The 12578-nt window shown below is 37.9% G+C and overlaps 1 protein-coding gene across 1 annotated transcript; it reads right to left on the reverse strand.

The window, feature by feature from the left end:
• Positions 1 to 4733: 4733 nt before the first annotated feature.
• LOC140798384 (pentatricopeptide repeat-containing protein At5g50280, chloroplastic) lies at positions 4734 to 8485 on the reverse strand. Its single transcript, XM_073152189.1, has 3 exons — positions 7517 to 8485; positions 5169 to 6726; positions 4734 to 5021 (listed from the first exon to the last, which is right to left on the reverse strand). The coding sequence occupies exons 1-2, from the start codon at positions 8374 to 8376 to the stop codon at positions 5418 to 5420; spliced, it is 2169 nt and encodes a 722-aa protein (XP_073008290.1). The 5' UTR covers positions 8377 to 8485; the 3' UTR covers positions 4734 to 5021; positions 5169 to 5417.
• Between the last annotated feature and the right edge of the window lie 4093 nt (positions 8486 to 12578).

The raw sequence follows: 12578 nt of genomic DNA on the forward strand, positions 1-12578 counted from the left end.
TATTCTTTTATAACTCACTCTAAATATTCATCCCTATATGTGAATGAGTCGAATTACCATATTTCTCTTATATAAGAGATTTGTATAGAATTATTTTCAATAGAAAAAAAGGAAGATAAAATAAGTTAGTAAATAAAACTACAAAATTCATAAATTAACTATGTAACCAATACGAAGTATACAGTAAAATAAATATTTTCATTTCTTTTAGCTACTCATAGCACCAATATTCTCTCTTTTAAAAGGTTGATTATAGTATTTGATTCCTTTAGCTATTTCAATTAGGAAAAAAAATTTGATATACACTTAAGAAATTATGTTAGATAAATAGAAGTGCTCATATACATTAGAGAAGTATTAGTGATTATGAAATATCTCTAAAAATTTGAATAGGATAGTATCTTACACTTAAGAAGGAGTGAGAGATGAAAGAAGAAGAAGAAGAAGAAGAAGAAGAAGAAGAAGAAGAAGAACAAGAAGAAGAAGAAGAACAAGAAGAAGAAAGAAAGAAAGAAAAAAACAAAGAAAGAAACAAAGAAAGAAGCAACAACATAAGAAGAAGAAGAATACAAGTTATTTCTATCTATTACAGTGTCTCGTTAGTATTTAATGGAGCACTAAGAAGGGTAAATTTATAAGAAAAAAAGTCTGACTTGCATTGAAAAACAAAAATGGGCTTAAGTGAGAAAAATAAAAATTAAGTATATTTTTGGTGCAAATTTTCCAATTTATATTGTCTATAAGAGAGAAATTTATAATTCACACCCTATATTTCTACTATTCACCGGTCAAACATTACCAAGTTAAGGAGGACTTTAAAAAGGAAAGCTCTTCTATTCTATATGCACATTTTTGTCATATATGACTATAACAATAATTCATTACATGTAATTCTATTAATATAAATCTAAATGGTGGAATGTTAGTGCGATATTCTTGTAATGATAAATTCTTGAACAATTTCACATTGAGTTGTATACATTAGATGCAAATGTATGGTTAAATCATATAACTTATAGATAATCAAATTATTCTAAGAAATTAAAAACATTTGTAAAATTTGAAAAAAATAAAGCAATCTGGGGCATGTGTTACTGCATGTGATGCCCCTTGTTTCCTCTCAACTCCTTCATACTATCATGTTTCTTTTAGCACACCCAACGATAATGGCATAGCGTGTGGTAGGACACTAGCATTGAGTCGTTGTCACTCCTCCTTTTCCCTCTTTCTTCTTATTTTTCTTCTCTTAGTTCTTTTGTTTAGTTTCTTCTACAACAAAGCAATATCTCTACTATCTCTCTTATTTATGTCGCCTTTGTTCATCGGACCTATAGACCATCACCGTCGTCGCAGACACTCTCCAACCTCTTTAATTTAGTTTTCATGGCATGTGGACTCTTTTGGTCTTTCCGTCTTTTTGGTGCCATTGAGCTTTTAAGAAACAATTGGTCGGCCAGCGGTGGTCAATTGCAACCTCATGACCAATAAGCTTCTCCTCATTAGGGCCTTCCTCAGAAGCCCCTTCCTTGTACCTTGTCATAGTCCTTTCAACTTCGCGGTGGCTTGGCTCTGTTCTAACCTTAGTGAGCTTGCCAATTGCAATCTTGTGTTAGACTAGTGTTGAAACCCATTGCACATTTTCCTCCACCTCTAGTGTCATTGTTGGTGTGGTTGGTACGTAACATCCGCCATCAAATACACGTGCTCCTTATGTGGGTGAAACCCACGTAATGCCCATATGAAATGTTGGTCATTGTTTCAACATAATAAATTAGAGAAAACTCACATTTTCACAAATAATACAGATCGCAAAAGTCCATAACACCTATGCCACAATAAGCTCCAAAATACATATCCAAAAATATAAGCAAAGATTTCCACGTAGGGGCTACAAGCCATAAAGCTTAAATTTGCATGAGAATAAATAATTAAAAAAATATATAATAAATATCATCATTAAATTCTCCACGAACTCGGGCTCATCTACAAGCTGAAAATATTTCCATAAAAATATGGTGCGCATAAAGCCTAGTAAGTTTCTACTTCTACAATCTAAAAATAGTATAATAAATATGCAATAGTAGATAAATATAAATATGCACATCATGATCAAAATGAATACATCAACACCACTTACTCATCATATTCATCTAATGCGCACCTGCATTAGCAATCTACAACATAACATGCATCAATTCGGACTATCAAATCCTCAAACTCAAGCTCACACCGAGCTTTGCCCCTAGGCTAAGTCAACACTATACCACATGATAAGCATCACCTCAGACTATCAAGTCTGTAACTCAGACTCATATAGAACTACACTCATAAGCCACATCAACACTCACACCCAACCACACAATACCCATAATGGATGGTAGATCCTACTCTTCACTTTCTAACTTAAACACCCTAAAGGGTTTAACTCTCGTCAATCATTAGTAAATTGCTTATCGCCTATCGCCTAGCTAAATGGCAGCCTGATTATCTGTGATCAATAAACTAATACCTCAAGCATGGACCCTAATATATAAGCATAATACTATCCTCTGCCCCTAATCCTAGCTGGAGAGGTGTTGAGTATTGGCCAGACGCAAAAGTCCCTCCCTTTATAGTTGTACATGTGTGCAAGTGGTATGATAATATATAATACACAATAAGCATAATGAACACACATCATTATCATGTATTTCGTGCTATCACACATGATCATGCCCAACAGATATGTATAGAAATCATAATACGCATAATCTTACTTAACATCAAATAAAATTATCATATACGACATGCATTACTAATAATAAGAAAATATATGCACATGCATGATACAGATCTGATGATGCCATAAGGTAAGACATTGTATTTTTTACACAATTCCTAGATTATAGAAGTTTTAATTGCTTGACAACGCTTCCTAGATAATGGGTTGTAACTGCGTCACAGGATTATCCTCACAAGGTACGAGACCCACCTTAATATAAAGACAATAAAATATAAGCGTCACATTCCTATCACTAAACAATTAAATAATCCTACTGACATCCGCTTAGATAGGTCTATTTAAGAATTCTCATATTCATTAGTCAGGTAGGACTAGCACAGTTGTACCAAGGCCTAACGCGTTATTAAATGTAATTGAAATAATTTACCTCAAATTATTGTTCATATCATTATTATCAATTTACAGTAATTCACCTAGTCAATATTTAATTAATTAGCTTCATAAATTAGTGCAATTTGCTTAATACACTAACTTGTTAAGGTTGCTTTTTGTGAAGATGACTTTCTATCTGATTCGATAATCTGGACAAAACTTGGCACTAAACTTGCGAAAGCAATTGGAATCAATCTAACCGTTGCAATGATTTAATATTTGGATATGTTGTTCCTCTATGAGTTAAAAATTCAACACAACTAGAATCTCATCGATCAGGTTAATAGATCGAAAGTTATGTAGAAAAAAATGACAAAAGGTCAGGAGGTAGCAGGATGGATGTGGAACATGTGGTTAGAGTTATAGAAGATGATTATGGTATAGTGGATGGATGAGTGCTTTGAACAAGATAAGGTGGGAGAAGGGAGCTTATATGTATGGTTGGTCGCTAGAGGGAGGAGAGAGAAACGACGGAGGATTAAACTCGACCATAAACAAAAACTCGGGTTGGATTCCAAGGGGAATGAAGGAAGAGGAGAAAATGGCTCAAGCCTAGATGAAAGAAACTAATTTCCGTTCTATCAGCGAAATTAATTAAGTTCTCACTTAGATAAAGTGATTTATCCAAGTGAGAACTTAATTAATTTCTAGTGTCAATTTAGAAAGAGCTTGAATTCTCTTACGAAGCATATATTTCATATTGAATGAGGAGAATTACTTCATGTCTAATTGCTGGAGCTCAGAGAATGATACTAGAGCAATGAAGGCACCGAAAAGTTTATGTACCATCTTCTACCACGCGCGGATTGGAGACTTACATATTTCTTGGTGACAAAATTAATTGGAGGCTTTCTCCTACAGAATAATTTATCGTGAAGGAGTTTGAGTAAACGAGTCATTGGTGCAGGTGGTGTGATTATAAATGAAACTTGTTTCTGTGGTTTAATTGAGTAGATAGATCCGGTTTGGCAGATCCATGATATTTTCCTCTTTGGTGAGAGAGCTTTTCTACTTTTCTTATTCGTTAGCAACTTTTTATTTTATATTTTTACTGTATTTTGCTCACTAACGTGAGTTTACTTTTTTTAGTTTGAATAGTATTCAAATTTAATTTTCTTACTCAGTCTTAATTAAATTAATTTTTAAGTACGATTCTAAATTAATTTTTCAGACTAGTTGGATCTGGAAGAACTGACAGATACCTATAACCAGATTAATTGAGTGTATGTGCGTGGGTACCATATCCCAGGCAAAATCAATGTCCAAAAGTTTACGGTGTTTATATTGTCTAAAGTCAAATATTACCATGTTTTGAAGAAGAAACCTGAAAAAGTAAAGCTCTGCCATTCTGTACACGCGTTTTCGTCGTATCCAATTGTAACAGTAGTCCATTAAATAGAGTTCCACTAATGTGGATTTGAAATGCAAAAGATACTTAAGACCTTTAGTAGTATATACTTTCAACACAAATGCCTTTAATTGGTAAAGGTAAAAAATATAACTGTTGCCATCGTAAGTTCATAGGAAAATGATAAAAACTTCACATATCAAACATGCTGAAGATTTGAGACAGTGGATATTTGGGTGGTAGAACATCTCATACATTTTATTCAGATAATTTTTCCGGCATCTAATAACTTCTTTCCGGTTTGCAATACCAAAACTTCTGTCACATTATCAAGATAACACCCTGTGACCACTCTTATGACCACTGTTCTAAAAAAACACTCTTGTGACAACATAGAAAGGAAACTTGCATAAAATTTGTTAGATGCTGAAATTTATAAGACAAAAAAGTTCATAACCGTTGGACTTTCTTCATCTTTTCATAACATCTTCCATATCCTTTTCCTTGCTCATTAGGTTCCTGTGTAGAAAGAATGTGCAAATATAAATTATGATTCTATATCAATATCCAGAGAGAACGATTCAAATGTGCAACAGGTACATTTATTTGGATTTTTCTCAGACTGGGCATTACTTGCATCCAATAACAAAGAGAAGTAATAACTACCTGAAGATGCTTCAGCATGAGCGTAAAGAGAATAAATATGCAAAATGATCCTTCATAAAACAGGGATTGCAGTAATTGTTTGACATTTGAGGTTGACCAAGCTGTCCAAGGTAATCCACCTTTGTTTAACTGAGTGACCTTAATGGAAGCATATCTTGACAAATTTCAAGGAATGAATGCCACTCTAATTAGATATACTAATGGAAATGAATTGACCAATCAACTACAATCATAATGGTTTTCACTGCATTATTCCCTATTGTCAATAGCCCTTGATATAATGGACCTCTTTTTTCTACTCTTCCAAAACTCATCTTTCTTGCCCTTTTTCGGTTTTATATCAAACTTGCTATTGACTATTCCCAATATAGCACTTCTATCTCTTCTGTTCTTTGTTGCAGCTTTCACATCTAAAATAGCTCGCAATTTCTGATAGGATCTGGCATCGGGCACTTGTCCGCTTCGAACCATTTGCTTGTGATAATAGAATGCCCTAGTAAAATCACGCACCCGAACATAAGCGTATATCATGGTGGAATAAGTAATGGAATCGGGCTTCAAATTAAGAGCTGCCATCTCTTTCAGTAACTGTGGCAATTTGTAGTGTTGTCCTCCCCGTGCATAGGCGTTCATCAATATATTATATATCATGACAGTGGGCTGCAAACCTATCTTTCCGAATTCATATATCACATCTCTTGCTTGAACATAAAGGCCGTGTTTTGCCAAACCATCTAGAAGAATGTTAAATGTGACTCTTGTACCTTGAACTTTACTGTTCATCATTGATTTCCAGATCTCCATTAGCTTTTCTGTTTCACCAGCTCGCCTAAATGCATCAAGCAGAGCTGTGTAAGTCTCTATAGAAGGTTTTACTCCTTCTCTTTTCATATTCTCATATGCCATATAAGCTTTTTCATGCCATCCATCCACTGAATATGCATGAATCAACACAGTATATGAATGCGATGTAGGCTTTATTCCTTCTCTCTTCATTCTCAAAAAAGAATCTGCTGCCATGTCGCTCATTTTTCTCTGCCTACCGTAGGCACTTATAAGGCAGGTATATGATTTAACATTTGGTTTTAGACCTAAATTTTGCATCTCAGAGAGTAGAGATTCAACAATCTTAGGTTGCATTCTTCTACTATAGGCATCCATTAGAATGTTATAGGTTGCTGTTGTTGGCTGTAAGCCCTTTCCTTTCATTTCTGCAAAAAGACCTTCTACCTCTTCAACCTGGTTAGATTTTCCATAAGCATCTAGCAAAGTATTATATATGATTGTGTTGGATGCAATTCCTTTCTTCTCCATTTCTGATTGAATGATGAGGGCTTCCTTTTTCAGCCCCTCATCGCAAAAGGACTTCATAAGAGCGCCGACGACTTCCAAACTCCATTTGATACCTTTCCTGTTCATTCGTTCAAAGAACTGCCATGCATCCTTTGCACATTTCCCACTTCTCCTCATCATAGTTATTAGAATAGAACATGTCACATGATCCGGCTGGATATTGTTTGCTTCCAGAAGATCAAACACTTTCCAGGCATCTTCATACCTGAAATGACCAAAAAACATAATAATATCAGAGCAGATTAGAGGATACAAAAGAGAACACCAATAATATAGTATACAAGAGGTTAACAGTGCCATTTTTATGCTCTCCAACACCACTGATCTCTGCGAATTGCATAGTAGCCAAAAGATGCTTTTCGATACTCCTACATCTTGCTCATATCACAATGTTTTCCATCTCAATTTATTCTTTTTCTGATAAAAGATCTTTTTTTCCTTTTATATTTATTTTTAAGAAAAAAAATCTTGACGACCCTATTAAAATTAAGATAGTATGATATTCAGCTTACTAGCTGGCCCGGAGCCCTGATTTTACTTGCACAAAATTGTCTTCTGATCAAGTAAAATCAATGAACAAGACCTTCTTGAGGTACTTCAATAAATAGAATAATATTCCATATCTATGACTTTTAACATTAATATAAACTAGAAAAGACCAACTGTCTAAATTCATAAAAGAAAACAAAAGGTCATCAGGATGTGCCTCCTGAATAACATTTCCACCACAAAATAATTTAAAGGAGAACCTTTAGACAATAGTGAATTGCACCAATCATCTGAAATGAATGAATTACTTTGCAAGCCTTCTTTACTATAAAGAAGAAGACAGGGAGAACGCAAAAAATGTACCTAAAGTAATATTAAGCCAAGTTATCCAATTGTACTATCTTTCACGCTAGGAAGATGCCCAGCTCATAGACTCTATGCTTTAACACATTCATTACCCAAACCATGTTCTTCGCTCACTAAGCTGCAGAAGAAAAGAAACGCACCTTCCGCAGCAAGCGAGGCCGGAAATCGCGGCATTGTAGACACGCACATCCCTAAACTTCTTTGCCCGAGGCAAATTCCCCAAAAGAACGATCAGCTTCTCTCCCATCCCGGCCCGACCTAATACCGGAAATAGAACTGAGCATGCCCTCGGGGTCACCAGCGGCGGCTCCTGCAACCCCATCCATTCGAAGAAATACAAACACCCCCAAACCAATCCTTCCTCGCCCATCCTCCCCAACAATTCAATGCATTCCCCTTCCCCGATCTTTCCGACATAACGACCCAAAAAGTCTCCCAATGTAGCATTCTCTGGGAGCTTCCTTGCGATCCCAAGAATCTCCTCCACAACCCCATTTTCCGAACCCGGATCATTTAAGACCTCAGGACCCAATTCCTGTACTTGCTCATCTTCCTCTTCGTTGTCATCACCCAGGTTGGACTCGTCAGTTTCCACGTCAGCGATGTGCCACGAGGAGCGGCGATTCCTCTGCAGAGAGAGCCGGCCTTCCTGCTTCGGGTCTTCGATTCGAGTCCGGTTCTTGAAGAAACTAAAAATTGGGTCAGAGTCCTCTTCGTCTTCCACCTCGGATTCCGATACTTCTCCGAGTAATCCTTCCACTTCGTCCCCTCCTTTCTCGTCTTCTCCGGATGGTTCGGCTCCTTGGTCATGGAACTCGAGGTGGGGAAGAAAGATCGGGACGGAAGAGGAATACGAGAAGTTTTGGATTTTTGGAGGTCTCGGATGGAAGCGGAGTGAAGATCGGAAGGGAGAAGGAGAAGGAGAAGCGGAGGGATTGAAGAGGTGGGCATTGGGAGTTGAGGACGGGAAGGAAAAGGGTTCGAGGATTTTGAGCGCCATGGCTAGGAAAAGGAGCCGAGAAGCAGATAAATGAAATATCGATTAATCATCCAAAAACTATAGAAGAACTCAAATCGTCCTACTTCTTAGTCCGTAAGTTTTTTTTTTTCTCTTTTAAACAAGCAACAAAAACATTACTTAAGATTCCTTGGTTCACTTGTGTAATACGAATATGCTTCTTTTATAATAAGTCTCCTTATTCTAGTGTAATAACTAAACAATATCTTATCTTACTAGATTCTTACTCTAATATTATTTTAACATTCTCTCTCATTTTATTCTATACAACTTTTAAAAACTAATTTATTAGTACCTAGAAATTACTATTTTATCATTTTGAGCTGATAGCACTAATTTAACATCTAATCAGCTACAATTTGATTTCCCTCTCTCTCTTCTCTTTCTCTTCTCTCGAAAGGCAGCCATGGCCTTCATCACCGAGCCCAACGCAAAGCTCCCTCAACCTCTGCACACCTTCTCCGACGAAGCATTGCGACCACGCTTTGTACGACTCTCCTCCGACGAAGCACCGCGACCGTGCTTTACACGTCTCTCCTCCGACGAAGCAGTACGACCACGCTTCGCACACCACTCCTTCGACGAAGCACTACGACCACGCTTCGTGCACACTCTCCTTGTAGGAGCATATCTCTCCCATCTCTTCAATTAACCAGCATTAAACAGATATGTACAAGAGGGTAAAAACGAAGTAGATTGCGGGGTTATAACAAAGAAGAGTGCAGGATTATAACCCTGCATACCAGCGCAGTGTGGATTTATAATCATGCATTACCACACAGTGCGGAATTCTTACCTCTCATACTCGAGTCAGGGTTATAACCCCGCATACTAGCATACTGCGAGGTTATGACCCCTCAGCGCAAGAACAAGTCTGCATCTTCCCGCATGGAAAAATTTGACACAATACACTATTTACACAAATTATAATGTACAAATTACTTACATGAATGTGGCGTTTTGCCTTATGTTTCTCCATTGATACGCACACCTAATTCGGTTGAGAAGACTTCAAAGTAGTGCCTTTTGATGTTTTGTTGTAGATGCAAAGAGAGGTTATGCAAACTACAACTTAGAGCCATCGTCCTCCTCGACCGCATCTCCTTATGGTGGGGCAACATCTCCACCCTCGCCCACAATCGCTCCGACGCTCTCACTAAGTAGCATCAATGAACACCCGAGTACAAGGTTATTATAACCCTGCATAATATGGGGTAATATCCTACACACCAGAGTGTGGGGTTATAACCTCATACTATAACCTTGCACCATGCAAGGAAGTCCATAGTAGAAATGCCTCCATACTATTTACTATTTAACATATAGTCAAGGGTATTTTCATCATTGGGTTTAAAACATCACCAACTCTCAATACAATTTTATTATTTTAATATCAACTTTATATCACATCAAATATAATTATTACACCTTACACTACTATTGAACTAAACATTACAATAGCTTATACTAGTATTAGCCCTCTTCTTCTAGTTTTAAAAATTAGAATACTTATGCTTATTCCACCCTTATTCTACAAGTGAACAGGGGCTTGGTGTTTTGAGCTGATATTAGCGGCCAAAATAGGCAACAAGGAGGGGGAACCGAGCCCTCCCAGGTGCAGCTGAGAGCCATATTCCTACCATAATTAGCAAGCCAATCAGCCGACTGATTAGCTTCACGATAGTGTTGCGGTTCTTGATTTAGATGCATAGTGAAACCGTTTTAATTTGTATTCGTTTCTATTTATGTTTTGGGAAAATAAAATAGTTTCAAACAGATGTGTTCGAACCCAAATGGACTGCGTTCGAATGCAATCATTCGAATGCCTGATCTTATGTTCGCACATATAGAAAATGTGTTTTGGTCATTCTAACGCGATCTGGATGATTTGAGTTGCGTTGGATTTCGAACTCATAGAGGAATAACATATCAAAATTTCATATCAATCCAATGATTAGATCAATCCTAGTTATCTTCACAAGTTTCGTACTGATTTCTGTCCAAATTATCAATTTGGATAGAAATTAATATTCACCAAGAGCAAGTGTAATAAGTTGGTATCAGAGCCAGCCTTCCTTGGTGTGCATCTGCAATGACACCAACCACTAGATCTATGGTGACTCAAAGAAGAGAAGAAGAAAGGGAGACATTCCCGCGCGTGGGAGAGAGAAACTCTACACCTCCACACAAGGGAACCCAAATGTAAAAGGATCATGCACACACAATGCTGGCTCCTCCATCCTCCTTCACGGATCCAAACATGGAGATACTATCAAGGTCCATTGAAGCTTTGGGACAGATCTTATCACCATCCTTGCCCAAACTATTGAGTGGCATCGCTATTCATCAAAGCTAAGTCCACCTCCGTACGATCTGACCGGTTTCAATGTGGTTAACTTAGCCCTTTGACAGACTTCGCAAGCATGGATAAAACTCCTCACATCTCGTCTCAATCCTGACCACGTGCAACTTTAAGATATCCTCTTATAAGTCCTCAAGACACCCTCATGACCAGTTTCTAGAGTTTGGTGGAAGTGCTCCAACAATTTCTACCGCAATCCATCATTTGCAGGCACTCGAATGCATCCGCGGTCTAGTAGCAAACCTCCTTGATTCTCTAATTCTGGATGGCGCTCCGGATCATCCATCACCTCCTGTAACAATCTCAAAACATCCGGGTCAGATGTACATGTGTACCTCAGCTCGTCAAGAAAGGGAAAGGTAGGAGAAGAATAGGCTACAAGCTCGGCGGTATTGGGTTGGCGCGATAGTGCATCCGCCGCTCTATTTTCCATTCCCTTCTTGTATTGGATTTCATAATCATACCCCAGCAATTTTGTGACCCATCTCTATTGTGCCAGAGTGTGTATATGTTATCCCATAAAATATGGAAGACTCCTTTAATCGGTTTGGATAATGAATCGTCTACCGATCAAATAAGGCCTCCACTTTGTCACCGCATATATAATTGCCAACATCTCTTTCTCATAAGTCGATAATTGCTGAGATTTTTATAATAAAGCCTTGCTAAGATAGGCAATGGGACGTCCTCCTTGCATTAGTACAACTCCTATGCCAACATCCAACACATTACATTCCACAATGAACTTTTTAGTGAAGTCCGGTAGCACTAGAACGGGTGCCGTTGTTATTGCTGTTTTGAGTTTTTCAAAGGCTGTAGTAGCTTCATCCGTCTATCTAAAAGAATCTTTCAATAAAGAAGTGAGAGGAGCAGCAATCTTGCCATAGGCGATGAAGCGACGATAATATCCGATCAGCCCCAAAAATTCTCGCAATCCGGTGGTAGTAGTAGGAATAGGCCAAGCGGTCATGCATGCAACCTTTTGAGGATCTGCCGCTACACCATCTGCTGAAATGATGTGGCATAAATACTCCACTTGTGGTACTCCCCATATGCACTTAGATTTCTTGATCTTTAATTGATCTTGCTTCAACAAATTTAGCACATCCTTCAAATGCCACCAATGCTCCAATTCAGTCATGCTATACACCAAAATATCGTCAAAGAATACCAAGACATACCTTCGCAATAGAAGCCGAAATATATCATTCATGAGGCCTTGAAAGGTAGCTGGAGTATTAGTGAGACCAAAAGGCATCATCCAGAACTCATAATGCCCGTCCGGAGTCCAAAATGTAGTTTTGTACACATCCGTCGGGTAAACTCTAATTTGATGATACCTAGCCCTCAATCAAGCTTACTAAATATGGTTGCCCCTACAAGCTCGTCCAGCAGCTCCTCTATAACCAGAATAGGATATCGATCCTTGATGGTAATAGCATTTAGTGCTCGATAGTCAACACAAAAATGCCATGTCCTATCCTTTTTTTGCACCAATAGCACGGGGGATGAATATGACCTTTGGCTTAGTTGTATGAGGCATTACTACAACATCTCAGCTACCATATTGGAGATAACTTCTTTTTGCACATGTGGATACCGATATGGCCTCACGTTCGCTGGTGCAGCCCTGGGTACAATCTCTATGTGATGGTCCACCGCTCTCCTCGGTGGCTCCTCAAATAGTCCAGAAAAGTTATCTAATAAATTAAACAATTCAATGGTAGTACTTAAACTCGTTTGAGGCTCATTTCCTACTGGTCCTAACTGAAAAAGAGAGGTCAAATCATACGCACAAGGCAGCTCCACCAAAGGCTTCATC

This window comes from Typha latifolia, chromosome 12 (genome assembly GCF_019914945.1).
Source record: "Typha latifolia isolate L0001 chromosome 12, TyphaL0001v2, whole genome shotgun sequence".
In the NCBI taxonomy this organism is placed as follows: domain Eukaryota; kingdom Viridiplantae; phylum Streptophyta; class Magnoliopsida; order Poales; family Typhaceae; genus Typha; species Typha latifolia.